This window comes from Bufo gargarizans, chromosome 7 (assembly GCF_014858855.1).
Source record: "Bufo gargarizans isolate SCDJY-AF-19 chromosome 7, ASM1485885v1, whole genome shotgun sequence".
In the NCBI taxonomy this organism is placed as follows: Eukaryota; Metazoa; Chordata; class Amphibia; order Anura; family Bufonidae; genus Bufo; species Bufo gargarizans.
The window spans coordinates 109,093,513-109,114,252 of NC_058086.1; the positions used below are offsets into that span (position 1 = coordinate 109,093,513).

The following is a 20,740-nucleotide window of genomic DNA, read 5'->3' on the forward strand; positions in this document are numbered from 1 at the left end:
GGGCAGCTATCTGAACCTTCAAAGTTGAGGCCTTAACACGTCTCAAGCCCCGCTTGTAAAAATTCTAGTACTTTTGGAATTTCTGGAGACTTGAGAGGATCTGGACTATAACCTAACTATAACCTAAGAAGGTAGAAAACACATTCCACATTTTTATATATTTCTTAGAGGTCACCTCCTTTCTACTTTTTAGCATTGTGGAGACCACTAACTGACAAACCCCTTCCTAACCAGATTTCCCTTTCAACCTCCAAGCTGACAAGTGAAGGACTTCTGGATTGGGGTGAAGCAACGGGCCCTGGAAAAGATCTTCCCTCGATGACAGGGAGGTTGAATTGTCAATTTCAGAAGACTCGAGTACCAGGACTTCTTGGTCCACTTTGGGGATATAAAGATGACTGAGGCTCCTCCTCTATCCTGTTCAAAACTTGAGGGATTAGGCAAAAGCGAGGAAAGGCGTAGCCCAACTCTAGACTCCAGTCCTGTGCTAACCCATCCACTGCTGATGGGCTGTCTAAGTGATTTAGGGAGAAAAATCTTTCTACCTTCCTGTTGGCGCGGGAGGCAAACAGGTCTACCCTAGGCAGACCATATTTCTGGACTATCTGAGCAAATATTTCTTTGTTCAGGCACCAGTCTCCCTGTTTTATGGAAACCAGACTGAGGAAGTCTGCTACAGTATTTTCCTTCCTCTTTCAGCAATTCACTTGAAGGGAGAGCATCCTTGTCTCTGCTAAATAAAAAATCTCCTGGCATAGGTGAAGGAGGGAGGAGACTCTTGTCACCCCTTAATGGTTTATATAGGACACCACTGTTGCATTGCCCGAATAAAAAAAAAATCATCCTCTTGTTTCTTACTTCATCTATCATCAGAGTCATTTGTACTGTTTTTAACTCCTTGAAATTGGATGATTCCTTTCCCTTTTTGTATTCAGGTCCCACCTCCCCTGCCAATACCTGCTCTGGTAGTGGGCACCCCATCCCCAAGGACTGGCATCGGTGATCACAATGCTCTGATCTAGAAATGTCCATGGGACACCTGCTGAAAGGTGCTCTGGCATCATCCACCACATTAGCTACCGCCCAGCTTTTGAGGATAGATGGAACTTCTGATCTAAAGGAATACGGGGAACAGTCCCAAAACCTCAGGATATCGGCTTGAAGATTACTGGAGTGGATCTGGGCATATGGAACTGCCGGTATTGCAGATGTCATTTGTCCCAGTACCGCCATCACTTCTCTGAAAGTACACCGGTAAAACAGGAAGATTGACCATATCAATTCTTTAATTGTCTCTTTTCTTTGTGGTAGAAGAAAACTCCTTTGTAGACCAGAATCTAACTGAATCCCCAAAAGCTCTGAGAAGGAATCAAGTTTGACTTTTTCCAATTGATTAACCACCCCAGGTCTTCCAAAGTGGAGCAGAGGAACTTGATATCTAGCCCTTCTCTTGACTGAGAAACACTCAGAAAATAGTCCAGATAGGGGATTAGAGAAATGCCTGACAGTCTTAGAAAAGCTGCCACCTCTGCCATCACCTTGGTGAAGACCCTCGGTGCCTGTGACACACCAAAGGGAAGAGCTTCGTACTGGAGATGTAATAACTCCCCCGGAACCCATACCGCTGTTCTTAAAAATTTTGGGGGAGGAAGGATGAATTGGAACATGATAGTATGCGTCCTCTAGGTCCAGACTTGCCATACAGCAACCCCTGGATAAGAAAGGAATTCCAGCCGGTATCCGCTTTCTATTACGCTTAAAATCCATTTGTTTTGGGACACAGATTTCCAGGCTGGAAGGAAGCCCAACATTCTTCCTCCTACCTGACTTCTGGAGTCATTGAGATTTGTCTTTGGGTTTGTTGTCCTGGGTTTTGAACAGAAAACCCCTAGACTTCCTAGAGAATCTTTCTCTTTCACTTTCCTCGGACCTTGAAACGTAGCCTGACATTTTTTTTTTTAAAAGGGATTCTTTTGGGGGACCGGAAACCTTGTTGTCTGAAGCTCTCTCTAATACGTCATCAAGAGAGGAACCGAACAGTCTAGAACCTTCACATGGGAGAGGGCAAAGTCTAAACTTTGAGCCCTGATCCCCTTTCCAAGACCTAAGCCATACAGCACGCCTAGCTGCTACCAAAATAAATCTTCTTTGTGTTTAGTCTCCGATTTGATATTCTAACTGCCCCCGCCATAACCTTAAAGATTATAGATACCCACGAGGCGGCAATGGCTGGTCTGAGACTTGTCGAGGCACATTCCCATGATCGTCTGAGATAAACATCCGCCTTTTTGTCTAAGGGGTCTCCTAAACAGCCTAGGTCTTCGAAGGGAAGGTCTGATCTTTTGGCGATCTTGGCTACCGGGGCATCTATGGAAGGAGCTCTGTCCCATACGTTAGATACAGATTCCTCAAACGGATATTTACTCTTGACAGAATTTTGAAATGAAAAAAAAAATAATAATGCATGTCTGGATTTTTCCATTCCTTTTTAATTAATGCTTCAATGTTCTTGCGAATGAAAAAAATAAATAAATAAATAAATAAATAAAAATATGGCATTTTGGGCCCAGACCCTCAAAAGCCTGGTCAGCAATAGTTTTAGTCTCTTTAATGTCCTCCAATTGCATGGTAGTTTTTACGGTTTTTAATAAGGGCTCTACATCTTCTGGAGGAAACTGAGACTTCCCTGCTGTATCTTCATTAGGAGACATATAATCAGAGGACAAATCCTCGCCCGATTGTAGGTCTTCATCTATTTCGGAAGGCTCAGAGTCAGAGTCACAGTTATAGGCCTGTCTCTGCCAGCCTCACTTGAAGGATTTTATGGAAGATTTAACTTCCGAACGAACTATGGCCTTACATAGTGGTTTAACATATGTAGAAGACAGAGGCACTTTACATCCTCCACATTCTCTATGTTTGTATTTGCCTGAAGTTTTCTTAGGTACTTTAGCAACCTACAAAAAAAAGCAAACACCCAGAAATAAATGGGGGGTTAGTAAATGGTCAGTCTCACCCAGATGTAGCGTCAATCTTTCCCCCTCCTCAGGTCCAATACCAGGCTTGTGGGCATTGAGGGTTCCACAGGGTCGGCGCGACCGGTGTCACCTGGCTCCAACATGATACGCGGCTGCTCCAGATCCTGCATAGCACTGTGCGTCCACGGCTGTCTGCCTTCTCCTGTTGCCGGATTTATAACGTGCCTAGGCTCCTTCCCATGGCCCAAGGAGAAAAGGTGCCTAATCCACGGCAGCAGAACTTCCGGTCCCGCCACAGGAAATTACATACATCTATGTGCCGTAAGCCACTCCGAATTTGCACATGCGCCGAGCATCCAGGAGCCAAATTCCGCAATCTTGGAAATGGGATGCCGGCGCAGCCACTGCCATGGACCGGGGCCCGCCTGAACACGGCAACAACAGCTCCCCGAAGAGGCTTGAGAGGAGGCAGGATAAAGATGAAGGGCAGACTTAGGTGACGGCTCCAACGGGAGACTTATGCCGCCAGGGATAGGTCCCTTTACGGTGTAGTAGACCCGGACCTTCCCCAGCCAATCAAAGGGAGAACCATGATTTAGAGGGAACTCCTCAGGTACCTGAACTGAGGTATAGTGGGGGTGTGAACCTTTTTTTATCTAGTCAGGTTTCCTGTACTGGATGGGAGGTCCTGGTTGCATAGGTGCAGTCATGGGTGAGGGGAAATATGAACTCTTAAAGATATACAATCAAATCTAACCCAAAACATGATTTGTATATATGATATTGGAAGTTGTAGGGAAATGCACTTGTAGTGTTACTCTTCTTTAATCCCCACTATACACACTTTCTAAAACTGAAGTGAGTGGTGTAAAACTGCATGTCCAAAATGTTGTAATGTTGTGCTGCCCTATTTAGCAACTTTCTGAAGCCAGAATTTGTGAGTTCAGGGTTATGGAAATTCCTTCCAATTACTTCTGGCTATCAGTCTAGACTTCATAAAGGCCTCACACTTTTATTTTAAAATTGCTTGTCAAAGTTTTTATAGAACAGATAAGTTCATGTGGTTGATAAGATGTAAACTAATACCTAAAACCAAACCGAACTTGTCATTTCGAAGTGTAGAAATCATACCAGTATTAGAAAATATTGCATCCAACAAGAGCATCACCAGCAATCATTTGCTGTGCTGAAAAACCTGGTGATTGTGGAGATTGGTGGCACTTACACACCTTCCACTATCAACAACATAGTATTTATCGAACAGATGCGTTCAGAAGTAGTAATAGTGGAAGTAATATTTTAAAGTGTCTGTGGATTTAACACCCTGAGTTGCACATCTATATGATCAGACGCACCTCTTCTTGACAGTCTTGTGTCTGCATCCGTATCCACAAATAATTTCATCTGGAACATGTCCCTGATGTCTTGAACATAAAATGCCAGAATACCCTCAAACAGTATTACGTCTGCTGGATAAACAGTTACAGACTCCTCTTTCCTTAGGGAGAGATGTAAAAAAATGGGAAAGAAAGAGGTTAAAAAGATTATGATACTGCATTATACACTATATCCAAATCAAAGAGAATCAGTCGCCATGAAAAGCAGTGAAATCTGCAGGCAACAAGTTATAGAGCAGAAGAAGCTGAGCAGATTATATGTTTTATTGGAAAAGATTCAGTAAAACTTGTAATTTATGCACTTAAATCTCTGCTCCAAGACCAGTTGTACATGCAGGCCATCTTACCAGGTGACTGACAGCTATATCTGTATACACATTTGCAATCAAACAATGATAAAAGACGATTCCTATGTACAAATGATCTCAGAAGATAACACTTGAGAGTGCTTAATTGATACCTGGATTAGATTATAACCAGCAAGCTTTAGAGACTACTTAGGTCTCGTCATCAGGCATGGTATATGACAGCATCTGAAGAGTCATGTTTATACACAAAAAGACAAAGGGACAGTGAGACGTGTAAAATAAACCTATCAAAAAAAGAGTTAGAAACTATCAGTCACTGTAGTTATACAACATAACTTAGTTTTGGTAGCCTACCCCTGAGAGCCCCAAGATGCTGCATCTGTGTGCGCTGCTATCTAGGGAAGTCTGGGAAATTCCCTATCCGTATGGTAGTTTCTGTAGTGTAGGAGTATGTGGAGGAAATCCATGCAAACACAGGGAGAACATAAGAACGCCATGCATATGATGTCCTCAATTAGATTCAAACCCAGGTCCCTACAGCTGCAAGGCACCAAAGCTAACCACTATGATGCCCAAAATATGGGAAGTAATAAACTGTTGCAGCAGCAAATATTGGGGCAGTTCATAGATTACAGAGAGAACAGTGTAGTAGGCAGAGCAAGCCCTGTGAAACATCATAGAGCAAAGCATGCTGGGTTTGGTTACAAAACCCAGGAGGAAGGTGATGGAAACAGGAAGTTCAGCATGTCAACATCCTGTAAGGATGCAGTGATGTCATGAAAACAGCTAAATGGGGAAAAAGATGCTGCGGTTGGGATACTCTGAGCAGATAATAAAATAAAAAATCATCATGAGACAAAGAACCCGTATCTGCGCTCTCAGGTCGGCAGATTTCTAGAGTGGAATGTGAGCATCTGTCCATGTAAGGCTTTGTTCACATCACCATTCAGCCTTTTAGTTCTCCTGTTCCGTTTAGAAGCAGGAGATCGGAAAGGACGGAGAAGGCACATAACTGAGCCCTTAGGACCCCATAGACTATAATGGGGTCCGTTATGTTTCCGCTCAGAAGATGATTTTGGAGCAGAGACAAAAGTTGTGCATACAGGACTTTTGTCTCTGGAAAGGCTGAACCGTGATGTGAACGAAGCCTAAGGCCATGTTCACATCTCCAGAACGGCCTGCTGGAGTCTGTTGCCAGATTCAACAGATCACCGTCGGATCCTTATTAACTGCAATTATATCTGGCTGCTTTCTGGCATAAATTAAATTACAGTTCTGATCAAAAAGGATATCAGTAATCCAAGTCAGTCACTAGTGTAAACAAATTATATATATTCACAGAGCACCTTCAGTGTAAAATGTAACCCTAATATTAACAATAACCCAAAATGTGACAATAAAATACTTTTGACTGGTAGGCTGGGTGAGCTGAGGAAAAGAAAAATATCTTTCCCTCAAAATTGCCCTACATGCTGATGTCTCTGCCTACAAAAACGGAATGGCCACCCTGATAGGAGGTTCCTGATACGGGATCGCCCCTTAATAGCCCTATATGTTCCTGACAAGGGATATATACCACCACCCAATGAGAGACCTACTGTATCCATTTGTCCATTATTAATAGTCAGTGGTCGAGGTACATCTAAAAAATATATATATATATATATATATATATATATATATATATATATATATAGTTATCCCACACATTATATCGGCACCTATGTATCCAATGGCATCAAGATTTTATGATTACTATCAGATAACTGGAGCACATCATATGTCACAGGTATTTTACTTTGTCGCAACGCGTTTCTATTATCCGTGTAATGGAATCAGTTCACCGGGGGACCACATCAACCTTTAAGGATAAAGGAAAAATATGTGCAAATCAACCTAAAACCACAATGCCCATAGGGTGCTATATTGGATAAATTGGCCCAAAACACAGGAAAAACAACAGATAACACTTATGATAGAACTCAATCTATATTGGCTGTGCACATAGAGCAGATAATAAAAGGCTTTAACCCCTTAAGGACTGGACTCATTTTGACCTTAAGGACCAGGCCATTTTTTGCAAATCTGACCAGTGTCACTTTATGTGTGAATAACTTTAAAACGCTTTTACTTAACCAGGCTATTCGGAGATTGTTTTTTCGTCACATGTTGTACTTCACGACACTGGAAAAATTGATTTAAAAAAATTAATCTTTAGTTATAAAAAAAAAAAATACCAAATTTACCAAAAACTTGGTAAAATTGACAAATTTCCAAGTTTCAATTTCTCTACTTTTATAATATATAGTAATACCGCCAAAAATAGTTATTAATTTAAATTCCTCATATGTTTACTTCATGTTTGGATCATTTTGGGAATGACATTAATTGTGGAACACCTAAAGGGTTAAAAAAAGTTTGTAAAATGTTGAATACCTTGAGGGGTGTCGTTTCTTAGATAGGGTCACTTTTATGGAGTTTCTACTCTAGGGGTGCATCAGGGGGGCTATAAATATGACATGGTGTAAAAAAAAAAAAAAAAAAAAGTCCAGCAAAATCTGCGTTCCAAAAACCATATGGCGTTCCTTTCCTTCTGCGCCCTTTCCTTTTGGCCATACAGCATTTTACGACCACATAATGGGGTGTTTCTGAAAACTACAGAATCGGGGCAATAAATATAGTTTTGTTTGACTTGCTTGCTTTGTCAACGGAAAAAATGGATTAAAATTACAAATTTTGCCAAAAATAGATGTTTTGGCACATTATTATTTTTTTGTCTACATTTAAATTTATTTTTTTTTTTTTTAGCAGATTGTCTTAAAGGGGTTCTGCACTTTCATTTAACTAGATGATAAGCTTCTGATCGGCGGGGTCCGACACCCGACACCCCCGCCGATCAGCTGTTTCAGAAGGCAGCGGCACTCCAGCAGCGCAGCGGCCTTCTCACTGTTTACCGCCGGGCCTCTGGCCCACTGACGTCACGACTAGCATCAACTAGCGTGGGCGGAGCTAAGCTCCATTCAAGTGAACAGAGCTTAGCCTCGCCCACGCTAGTTGAGACTAGTCATGACGTCAGTGGGCCGGCGGTAAACTGAGAGAAGGCCGTGGCGCTGCTGGAGCGCCACTGCCTTCTCAAACAGCTGATCATCTATCCAGAGGATAGATCATCAGTTAAATGAAAGTGCAGAACCCCTTTAAGTAGAGGCTCAATTTTTTGCGGGCTGAGAGGACGGTTTTATTGGCACTATTTGGGGGTGCATATGACTTTTTGATTGCTTGCCATTACACTTTTTGTGATGCAAAGTGACAAAAAAAATGGCATTTTTTTGTCACCTTTGTTGTGGAAATTTTATTAGGATGTGTTTCTAATATATTGTGTATTGTAATCATGTCTCTCAGTGTCAGGGTAAACCATTGGAGTGGTTATCGTCCTGTGTATGTCCTGTCACAGCTGCTGGGCGCAGAGGTCTCAGTCGGCGAATGGTCCATGTGCTGAGCACTGGGCTGTGGACCAGGGGAGACTGATGTGCGCCTACTTAACCACCTCAGCCTAATTAGCGCCTACTTAACCACCTCAGCTCCCCTAGCTTAACCCCTTAAGGACTCAGCCCTATTTCACCTTAAGGACTTTGCCATTTTTGCAAATTTGACCAATGTCACTTTAAGTGCTTATAACTTTAAAACGCTTTTACCTACCCAGGCCGTTCTGAGATTGTTTTTTCGTCACATATTGTACTTCATGACACTGTTAAAATTGGGTCCAAAAAGTAAATTTTTTTGCATTAAAAAATACCATATTTACCAAAAGTTTTGAAAAATTCCCCATATGTCTACTTCATGTTTGTAGCATTTTGGGAATGATTTTTTATTTTTGGGGGATGTTACGAGGCTTAGAAGTTTAGAAGCAAATTTAGAAATTTTTCAGAAATCTTCAAAATCCCATTTTTAAGTCATATTGTGAGGCTTAGATGATAGAAACCTCCCAAAAATGACCCCATTCTAGAAACTACACCCCTCAAGGTATTCAAAACAGTTTTTTCAAACTTTATTAACCCTTTAGGTCTTCCACAAGAGTTAATGGCAGATTGAGAAACAATTTTGACATTTCTATTTTTGGGGAAAATTTTCCAATATAATCAATTTTTTCCAGGAATAAAACAAGGGTTAACTGCCAAACAAAACTCAAAATGGGTTGTCCTGATTCTGTAGTTTACAGAAACACCCCATATGTGGTCGTAAACTACGGTTTGGCCGAACGGGAGGACATAGGAGGGGAACACCATATGGGTTTTGGAAGGCAGATTTTGCAGGACTGGTTTTGCTTATACCATGTCCCATTTGAAGCCCCCTGTTGCACCCCTAGAATAAAAATTTCAAAAAAGTTACTCCATCTAAGAAGGTACACCCCTTAAGATATTCAAAACTAGGTTTACAAACTTTGTTAACCCTTTAGGTGTTCCACAATAGTTAATGGCAGATGGAGAAACAATTTAGAAATTGTTGGAAAACAATTTTTGGAAAATTTTCCATTTTAACCCTTTAAAACGGGTTGTTGTAGTTTGCAGAAACACCCCATATGTGGTCGTAAACTACTATTTGGCTAAACGGCAGGACTTAGAAGAAGGGGAAAGTCATATGGTTTTAGAAGGCAGATTTTGCTGGACTGGTTTATTTACACCATACCCTTTCAAGCCCCCTGATGCACCCCTAGAGTAGAAACTCCATAAAAGTGACCCCACCTACGGGATAACGTGGTTGTTGTTTTGGGACTATTTTAGGGGGTAAATATGATTTTTGGTTGCTCTATATTACTCTTTTTGGAGGCAATGTAACAAAAAATGTAAATTCTAAAATTGTTTCTACATTCGCTATTTAGTTTTGTGGAACACCTAAAGGGTTAACAAAGTTTGTAAAGTAACTTTTGAATACCTTGAGGGGTGTAGCTTCTTAGATGGGGTCACTTTTTTGGAGTTTCTAGTCTAGGCTACATCAGCGGGGGCTTCTAATGGGACATGGTGTAAAAAATAAATAAAAAGTCCATCAAAATCTGCCTTCCAGAAACCGTATGGAGTTCCCTGCCGTGCGGCTATATAGCCATTTACGACCACATATGGGGTGTTTCTGCAAACTACAGAATCGGGGCAATAAATATTTAGTTTTGTTTGGCTGTTAAACCTTGCTTTATTACCGGAAAAAAGGATTCAAATGGAAATTTTGCCCAAAAATGGGTGTTTAGGCACAGTTTTTATTTTATATTTTTAACACCGTTCATCCGAGGCGTTTGGTCAAAAGTTATTTTTATAGCGACGACTTTTACACACGCGACGATGCCCAATATGTATGGCTCTCAGACTTTGGAGACACTAAGCAGGCATCCTAAAACTGCGGCCCTCCAGATGTTGTAAAACTACAATTCTCACCATGCCCTGCTGATGGCTGTAGGTTGTCTGGGCATGCTGGGAGTTAAAGTTTTACAACATCTGGAGGGCCACAGTTTGAGGATGCCTGCACTAAAACTAATTTTTTTGGGGAAAAAAAAATTGTTTCCGTGTCTCCAAAGTCTGAGAGCCATAGTTTTTTATGTTCTCTAGTGGACTGTTGGGGATTAAAAAAAAAATTGTACTCCATGGAAGTGTGATACTCCCTGTAGCAATCGATAATGCAGAGGCCCGGATGATCAGGGCACGTGTCGCACTGAGTGGTGGTGTCCTTCCGTATCCCCCTCCTGCAACACACACTGCACTTTTTTTGGGTTCGTCCCTTCTTTCCAGTATGGGGGACCACACCTGGAAAGTGTTGGCCAGGGACGATCCAGGCGCCTCCAGTTCCCAGGTACTCCGGCCTGCTCTTTCCCGGTCCGAAAGGATCAGGTCTTTGAGGACTGCCTCATACAATTGGAGGAATGTCCCTGTGCTGCCAGCGCTTCGGGATAGTACAAAAGAGTTGTACATTGCAACCTGTACCAAGTAGACCGCAACTTTTTTGTACCATGCCCGGGTTTTGCGCACAGTGTTATATGGCTTGAGGACTTGATCAGAGAGATCAACTCCTCCCATATACCGAGTTTAGTCGACGATACAATCGGGCTTGAGGACCGTTGCCGCGGTACCTCGCACAGAGACGGGGGTGGTGCTGTTACCGTGGATTGTGGACAGCATAAGGACATCCCTCTTGTCCTTATACCTGACTAACAACAGGTTTCCACTGGTAAGGGCACAGGTCTCACCACTGGGGATAGGTATCTGGAGGGGGTAGGCAGGGAGGCCGCGTTGATTTTTCTGCACGGTCCCACAAGCAAACGTGGATCTGGCGGCAAGGGACCTGAACAAGGGGATACTGGTATAAAAGTTATCCACATACAAGTGGTAACCGTTTTCCAGCAGTGGGTACATAAGGTCCCACACGAGTTTCCCGCTAACACCCAGAGTGGTGGGACATTCTGGGGGTTTAATATGGGAATCTCGCCTGAGGTACTCTCACAAATTTTGCATAGCTTCACGCCATACCTCGCCCGCTTTGTGGGAATATATTGGCAGAAACTGAGTCTCCCCTTGAATGTAACGAGAGACTCATCAACCTCGACTTCCCTTCCAGGTACGTAGGCCTCCATGAATTTGGCCCCAAAGTGATCGATGACCGGCCGTATCTTATACAGACTGTCATAGGCAGGATCACCTCGGGGGGGGGGGGGGGGGGGGGGGGGGTGACATGCTGCATTATCGGAATAATGCAGACATTTCCGGATGGCCTCAAACCGGGGACGTGTCATGACCATACTGTACAGTGGGGTCTGGTATAGGACGTCCCCACTCCAGTATTGCCTGACGACACAGAGTTTTTGGACTAGACCCATATGCAGCATGATGCCCCAAAATGTCCTCATCTCGGCTGTACTGACCGGCGTCCAGCCACCAGGTCTAGCCAAAAATGAGCCTGGGTTTTGAGCGAGGAACTGTTGGGCGTACAGATTCGTCTGCTCCACCATCAGATTCACCAGTGGGTTACTGAAAAAGAAAAAAAACTAAAAAAGTCAATTTCAGTAAACCCCACTGTGGGAATCTGGATTCCAGGATTGCCAGCAAAATCCGGAATCTCAGGCTCAAAGTCCACTGGGGGACACCAACTAAGTTCATCGGCAGGGGGCTCCGGTGGGCTTAGGCTTTTTTGGTGGGTCGGGAAACCAGTACGAACACCAGGGCGGCTCGTACTAGGGTGGGCCACAGGATCCCTAGCATGTGGGGCCCCTGTCTCCGCCGCCTTGGTGGCTCATAGTCATCCGATGATGATGAGGAGAATGCGGATGACAAAAGGAATCCTCATCCTCACTGGGGCTCTCAGAGTCGGAGGCAAGTCTTTTTCCGGTTCATCGGGTCACAGGAGAGCCGAATGGACTGGAAGCGCAGAAAACCGCAGGTCTGAATTGACCTGTGGTTTTCTGCGATCGCCGATACGCGTTGTTACGGGATGCCGACTGAATGATTTCAGCCGGCATCCCGTTCCGATTAACCCCCACGGCGCCGGAATCCTGATTTAAAGTTAGGACGGACCGGTACGCCCTGAGTCCTTAAGGGGTTAAACACCCTTAATGACCAGACCACTTTTTAAAATTCTGCATTACACTACTTTCATGGTTTATTGCTCGGTCATATAACTTACCACCCAAATTAATTTTACCTCCTTTTCTTCTCACTAAGAGCTTTCATTTGGTGGTATTTCATTGCTGCTGACATTTTTACATTTTTTGTTATTAATTGAAATTTACAGAATTTTTTTGCAAAAAAAAAAAAAGACATTTTTCACTTTCAGTTCATTTCTATATACATTTTTATCTAAATTTATTGTGCTACATGTCTTTGATTAAAAAAAATGCAATAAGAGTATATTTATTGGTTTGCGCAAAAGTTACAGCATTTACAAACTATGGTACAAAAAAATGTGAATTTCCGCATTTTGAAGCAGCTCTGACTTTCTGAGCACCTGTCATGTTTCCTAAGGTTCTACAATGCCCAGACAGCAGAAACACCCCTCAAATGATCCCATTTCGGAAAGTAGACACCCTAAGGTATTCGCTGATGGGCATAGTGAGTTCATAGAAGTTTTTATTTTTTTGTCACAAGTTAGCGGAAAATTATTTATTTATTTTCTTATAAAGTCTCATATTCCACTAACTTGTGACAAAAAATAAAAACTTCCATGAACTCCCTATGCCCATCACGAAATACCTTGGGGTGTCTTCTTTCCAAAATTGGGTCACATGTGGGGTATTTATACTGCCTTGGCATTTTAGGGGCCCTAATGCGTGAGAAGTAGTTTGAAATCCAAAATGTGTAAAAAATGCCCTGTGAATTCCTAAAGGTGCTCTTTAAAATTTGTGCCCCTTTGCCCTCCTAGGCTGCAAAAAAAGTGTCACATGTGGTATCGCCGTACTCAGAAGAAATAGGGCAACGTGTTTTGGGGTGTATTTTTACATATATATACACCCATGCTGGGTGAGAGAAATGTATATCTCTCTAAAAGTCAACTAATAAAAAATGTTTATACAAAGTTGTCATTTTAGAGAGATATTTCGCTCACCCAGCATGGGTATATGTAAAAAGACACCCCAAAACACATTGCCCAACTTCTTCTGAGTACGGCGATACCACATGTGTGACACTTTTTTGCAGCTTAGGTGCGATAAGGGGCCCAAATTCCTTTTAGGAAGGCATTTTTAGACATTTGGATTCCAGACTTCTTCTCGCGCTTTAGGGCCCTAAAATGCCAGGGCAGTATAAATACCCCACATGTGACCCCATTTTGGAATGAAGATACCCCAAGGTATTTCATGATGGGCATAGTGAGTTCACAAAAAAAAAAAAAACAAAAAAAAAAAAAACAAAAAAAAAAAAAAACCACACACCACATCATTTTCCGCTAACTTGTGACAAAAAATAAAAACTTCTAGGAACTCATTATGCCAATCAGGGAATACCTTAGGGCAGGCATGTCCAAACTGCGGCCCTCCAGCTGTTGCAAAACTACAACTCCCAGCATGCCTGGATAACTTACAGCTATTAGGGCATGCTGGGAGTTGTAGTTTTGCAACAGCTGGAGGGCTGCAGTTTGGACATGCCTGCCTTGGGGTGTCTTTTTCCAAAATGGGGTCATTTGTGGGGCGTTTGTACTGCCCTGGCATTTGAGGGTCTCCGCAATCATTACATGTATGGCCAGCATTAGGAGTTTCTGCTATTCTCCTTATATTGAGCAAACAAGTAATAAGATTTTTTATTTTTTTTTCGGTTCAGCCTCTGGGCTGAAAGAAAAAATGAACGGCACAGATTTCATCATTCGCATTAATCAATGTGGATGAAAAAAATCTCTGCCCAAAAAAAAAAAAAGGGGGAAAGGCGTCTGCCAGGACATAGGAGCTCCGCCCAACATCCATACCCACTTAGCTCGTATGCCCTGGCAAACTCGATTTCTCCATTCACATCATCGATGTGGATGAATAAAACATTGCGTTTTTTTGTTTTATGTTTTATATACAAAGTGTTTGCCAAAGCATATGAACACCACCGCCCCTTAGCTCATAAACCTCGGCAAACAACTTTTTTACTGCAGAGGAGAAATCTCGTCTTGCAGCACCGCATACACCAACTTTTGTGTAATCTGACAGCAGCGCAATGCGTCTGTCAGAATGCACATTAGTGCTGCAGCTGGTTAATCTGTTGGTCCACCTAGAAGGTTAAAAAAAAAAAAAAAAAAAAAGAAAGAAAAGAAAAAACCAGGCCGCAATGCAATAAATTTATTAACATGAACTTTATAATAACATTTGAACAGAACATTAACTTTTATGAACTTTTGGAACAGAACATTAACTTTTTTGCTCACCGGCGATTTTTTTTTTTGTTTTGCTTTTTTTTACCTTTATAGGACAAACCTCTACTTCGCCTTCTCCTGCAAAGCGCAAATCTTCCAGAGATGTGGCGAAGTACATTATGCACTTTGTCGCAGGTGAAAGGAGAGGTTTGCAGCAGCTGTGTGTGAATGGGCCCTAATAGCCCTGTGTGCCTGTTCTGTGAAACGCAATCCCTATGCTAAGTGTACCTGTGTGTGGTACTTCTGGAAACACTCCCCTAAGCATAGGGCAGGGTGGTCAGGGCAGTCAGGACAGAAATAGCAGGCGTCACGCCTTATTCCACTCCTGCTACAGACATGACATCTTTTTCGGGGTGACGGTTGGGTTGAGGTACCAGCAACGACACTGGGGAAATGTTAGTTGTGTAGACAGCTCACTAAACTGGTCTATTCCTGAAATTTGAGGAAGGATATTGTTCTCCCAGTCTTACTGTAGAGAACAAAACTATTATATACAGCCAATTGAATCAAATATACAGACACCTTCTTATACCAGCGTCTGGTTCTGTTGTAAAGTAAATAGGGAGCCAACATCTGGTCATTGAAGTCCACCCCTCCCATGAGCGAATTATAGTCGTGGACACAGAGGGGCTTTTCAATTACACTGGTTGCTCGTTCAATTTGGTTTGTCGTGTCTGCGTGAATGGAGGAGAGCATGTAAACGTCACGCTTGTCTCTCCATTTCACCGCAAGCAGTTCTTCGTTACACAAGGCAGCACTCTCCCTCCTTGCAAGACAGGTGGTAACGAGCCGTTGGGGGAAGCCCCGGCGACTAGGTCGCGCAGTGCCACAGCAGCCAATCTGTTCTAAAAACAAATGCCTGAAGAGGAGCACACTTGTGTAAAGATTGTCCACATAAAGATGGTACCCCTTGCCAAATAAGGGTGGCACCAAGTCCCAGATTGTCTTCCCACTGCTCCCCAGGTAGTCAGGGCAACCGACCGGCTCCAGGGTCTGATCTTTACCCTCAGACACGAAATTTGTGCGTATAGCCTGTGGCCCTTTCACAGAACTTATACAATTTGACCCCATACCGGGCGCGCTTGCTTGGGATGTATTGTTTGAAGCCAAGGCGCCCGGTAAAATGTATAAGTGACTCGTCTACGCAGATGTTTTGCTCAGGGGTATACAAATCAGCAAATTTGATGTTAAAGTGGTCTATGAGGGGCCGAATTTTGTGGAGCCGGTCAAAAGCTGGGTGGCCTCTGGGACGAGAGCTGCTGTTGTCACTAAAGTGCAGGAAACGCAGGATGGTCTCAAATCGTGTCCTGGACATGGCAGCAGAGAACATGGGCATGTGATGAATTGGGTTCGTGGACCAATATGACCGCAATTCATGCTTTTTTGTTAGGCCCATGTTGAGGAGAAGGCCCAGAAAAGTTAATTTCGGAAACTTGGACGGGTTTCCACCGGAAAGACTGGGCATAAAAGCTTCCCGGGTTGGCGGCTATAAATTGAGTGGCATATCGATTTTTTTCTGCCACGACTAAGTCCAAGAGCTCCGCAGTCAAGAACAGCTTAAAAAAAAAAAAAACAGCGCCGATCCGATCTGAGCTGTCTCAACCCGAACTCCAGACTGGGCGGTGAAAGGGGGAACTACTGGTGCGGCTGAAGTTGGGGGCTGCCAATCAGTGTTTGCCAGCACCTCAGGGACTCTACGGGCCTGTCTTTGCGGTGGCTGCGACGGGGGAACTAATGCACGTGCCACCGTACCAGCTTCAACTGCCCTTCTGGTGCTCGCCACTTCACCATGTTGTACGGCAGTGCTGGTACTAGGTCCAGGATGGTTTGCGCTGCTGTTGTATGCCTCACCACGTAATCAGACAGCGCCAGCCCCACTCTGCTGCCCTTGAAGCGGATCCTGCACAACCTGTGGTCTAGCAACACGGGGCCAGGTACGCCTGGTGGTATCAGGGACTTCAACCTCCTCGTCTGAACTTTGGGTCAGACTGCCACATCTTTCTACAGGTTCGTATTCTGACCCGCTGGATTCGTCAGATGAGGGTTCCTATTCCTCATCCGACTGGGTCAGAAGCCTGTAGGAGTCTTCAGAAGAATACCCCTTATTTGCCATTTGGACAACTAAATTTAGGGGGTCTTCCCTGAGACTGCCCAAGAAAAAAAAAGCAAGCCTGTCTTACAAAAATGGGAGGCTAGCGAAGTACCAGAGGCCGCTGCGATTGATAAAAAATATCGAAACTGATTTTTTTATCGCCGCAGCGCTTGTAACGTGATTGTGCAGTGATCAAAAAAATAATATTTTTTTTTTGTCACTGCGGCGGGGTGGGCGTGGGTGAACGCACGTGTGGGCGACCGATCAGGCAAACACTGCGTTTTGGGTGGACGGCGAGCTAAGGTGACACTAATACTATTATAGATATGACTGATCAGTTCTGATCACTTACAGATACTATAAAAGTACAAATGCTGATTAGCGATACGCTAATCAGTGACTGCGGTGTGGTGGGCTGTGGGGGCTAACCGACGCCAACTACCTAACAAAGGGGCCTAAACTATCCTAAAACCTAACCGTCAATACTAGTGAAAAAAAGTGACAGTTTATACTGATCACTTTTTTCCCCTTTCACTAGGTGATTGACAGGGGCGATCAAGGGGTTAATTGGGGTGATGGGGGGTGATCTGGGGGCTAAGTGTACTGTTTGGTGTACTCACTGATGTGTGCTCCTCTGCTGGGACCAACTGACGAAAAGGACCAGCAGAAGAGCACAGAAGCCTTTTAACACCTTATATTTATAAATATAAGGTGTTAAATGGCTTCGGATTTGTTTTTTTTAAAACCACCAGCCTGCCAGCGATGATCATTGGCTGGCAGGCTGGTGACGAAATACTCCTTTAACTTCTGCCGGCCCGCAATGCGCATGCGCGGGCCGGCTCTGCCCGAAATCTCGCGTCCAGGAGGAATAACAGGGCCGCCGCCAGGACGCAATACTGCGTGCGGCGGTCCTGTAGTGGTTAAGACAATCTGCTAAAAATAAAAAATAAACTGACTCTCAGACTATGGATTCAATTTTTTTTTTTTTTTTTTTTTTTTTTTTGGGGGGGGGGGTTTAAAAAAGGATATTATACTGTAAAACGTAAATACATTTTAGAAAGTAGACATTCGGTATTGCCGCGTCCGTAAGAATCTGCTCTATAAAAATAACACATGACCTAACCCCTCAAACAAACACAGTAAAAAAATAATAATACACAGGTACATCAGGTGTCTGGTTTTTAGAATCTTTTAGAGCAGGTCTCAGCTGTTTAGCACATACCGCACGTACTGCGATATTCCCCAAAAATGAAAATATTGCAATCACATGATTTACATTAGCCAATAGAAGCCTGCAAGTCTTTCACTTATATCACAACTGTCATACAGTCACATGACCCTTATCAGCCAATAGAAGCTTGCAGGCCCTTAGTCTCCACATACACACAGGTTTCTATAACAACCCAGCCATTTTTCTTCACTGCAGTAGATCAGCTTTAAAAGGGGCAGAGCACTGTGGCTGACACTGTTAAAGGAGAGAAGTAACATAGTACATAAGGCCGAAAAAAGACAATTTGTCCATCCAGTTCAGCCTGTTATCCTGCAAGTTGATCCAGAGGAAGGCAAAAAAAAAAAAAAAACTGAGGTAGAAGCCAATTTTCCCCACTATAGGGGAACAAAAAATTCCTTCCCGACTCCAAGTGCTGTGGAGGTCACAGTTAAGGGGACGGTACGCTATGGAGATCAGTGTTAAGGGGCAGATTTCTGTAGAGGCCACTGTTAAGGGAGCGGGGTGTTGTGTAAATCACTGATAAGGAGATGGGGTACTGTGGAGGTCACAAAAAGGGCCGGCCACTGTGGAAGTCACTACTAAAAGGGGCAGGCACTGTGGAGGACACTCTGGATATTACTGTTAAGGGGGCAGGCCACTGTGAAGGTCATTGTTAAAGGGGTGGGCACTCTGGAGGTGACTTAACCCCTTAAGGACCGAGGACGTACCGGTACGCCCTATTTCCCGAGTCCTTAAGGACCGAGGACGTACCGGTACGTCCTGACTTAAAATCTGCATTCCGGCGCCGCGGGGGTTAATCGGAACGGGACGCCGGCTGAAATCATTCAGCCGGCATCCCGTAACAATGCAGGGGGGGGGTCATTTGACCCCCCCGTGTCGGCGATCGCAGCAAACCGCAGGTCAATTCAGACCTGCGGTTTGCTGCGCTTTTTGCAGTTTCTGATCCCCGCGGTCCCTGACCGCGGGGATCAGAAACTTCAGAGTGCCTAAAATCAATATTGCGCACCCCCCCCTGCACCCCTGCATGATTTGATGGCGGCGGGTGGTGCAGGGGGGGTGTCGCAGGCAGTGGGGGCGTTGCGGGAGGCGGGCGGTGCGGCAGGCGGTATCGCGATCCCCCGCCCGCCTCCCATTGCATAATCGTTGGCGTCTAGTGGGTTATACCAGGGTGCCAGCACATTGCTGGCACCCTGGTATAAACGGCTGACATCGGTGATGCGATGTCAGCCGTTTAACCCTTTCCATGCAGCGGTCCGTACGGACCTCTGTATGGAAAAGGTTAACAGCGCAAGGAGCTCCCTCCCTCTCCGATCGGGGGGCTGCTGTGCCTTTGCAGCCCCCCGATGGGAGAGGGAGAGAGCCCCCAGAGAGCCCCCCGAAGCCCCGTCCTCACCCTTCCCCGTCTGCGAAGTTGTGACAGACGGGGAAGGTTCCCATGGCAACAGGACGCCTGCTCAGGCGTCCTGCTGTCCATGGTGCTGAACAGATCTGTGCTGAAAGCATAGATCTGTTCAGTGTAAGTAAAATACAGTGCAGAAACCTATATAGTTTCTGTACTGTATTTTACAGACATCAGACCCACTGGATCTTCAAGAACCAAGTGGGTCTGGGTCCAATTTTTTTTAAAAAAAGTGAAAAAAGTTAAGATAAAATAAAAAAACATTTATCACTGAATAAAAATAAAAAAATACACTACACATATTAGGTATCGCCGCGTCCGTAACGACCTGATCTATAAAACGGTCATGTTACTTTCCCCGCACGGTGAACGCCATAAAAATAAAAAAATAAAAACTATGAGAAAATTGAAATTTTGCCCACCTTACTTCCCAAAAAAGGTAATAAAAGTGATCAAAAAAGTCGCATGTACGCCAAAATAGTACCAATAAAACCGTCATCTCATCCCGCAAAAAATGAGACCCTACTCAAGATAATCGCCCAAAAACTGAAAAAACTATGGCTCTTAGACTATGGAAACACTAAAACATGATTTTTTTTGTTTCAAAAATAAAATAATTGTGTAAAACTTTTATAAATAAAAATAAAGTATACATATTTGGTATCGCCGCGTCCGTATCGACCGGCTCTATAAAATTATCACATGACCTAACCCCTCAGGTGAGCACCGTAAAAAAAAAAGAAAAAAAAAGTGTAAAAAAAGCAATTTTTTGCCATCTTACGTCACAAAAAGTGTAATAGCAAGCGATCAAAAAGTCATATGCACCCCAAAATAGTGCCAATCAAACCGTCATCTCATCCCGCAAAAAATTAGACCCTACTCAAGATAATCGCCTAAAAACTGTAAAAACTATGGCTCTTAGACTATGGAGACACTAAACAATTTTTTGGTTTTAAAAATGAAGTTATTGTATAAAACTTACATAAATAAAAAAAATTGTATACATATTAGGTATCGCCGCGTCCGTGACAACCTGCTCTATAAAATTACCACATGATCTAACCTGTCAGATGAATGTTGTAAATAACAAAAAAAAAAAACGTGCCAAAAAAGCTATTTCTTGTTACCTTGCCGCACAAAAAGTGTAATATAGAGCAACCAAAAATCATATGTACCCTAAACTAGTACCAACAATACTGCCACCCTATTCCGTACTTTCTAAAATGGGGTCACTTTTTTGGAGTTTCTACTCTAGGGGTGCATCAGGGGGGCTTCAAATGGGACAAATGGGGCTTCAAAAAAACTGTCCAGCAAAATCTGCCTTCCAAAAACCGTATGGCATTCCTTTCCTTCTGTGCCCTGCCGTGTGCCCGTACAGCAGTTTACGACCACATATGGGGTGTTTCTGTAAACTACAGAATCAGGGCCATAAATAATGAGTTTTGTTTGGCTGTTAACCCTTGCTTTGTAACTGGAA

At 43.6% G+C, this 20,740-nt stretch overlaps 1 protein-coding gene across 1 annotated transcript in view; it reads right to left on the reverse strand.

Moving 5' to 3' along the window:
• The window catches only part of UCK2 (uridine-cytidine kinase 2), a 147,208-nt gene that overhangs the window by 38,277 nt on the left and 88,191 nt on the right, over positions 1 to 20,740 (reverse strand). Inside the window, exon 4 of the mRNA XM_044301108.1 lies at positions 4,334 to 4,476. Coding sequence (XP_044157043.1) covers positions 4,334 to 4,476 — 143 coding nt within the window. The remainder of the gene's footprint in view (positions 1 to 4,333; positions 4,477 to 20,740) is intronic.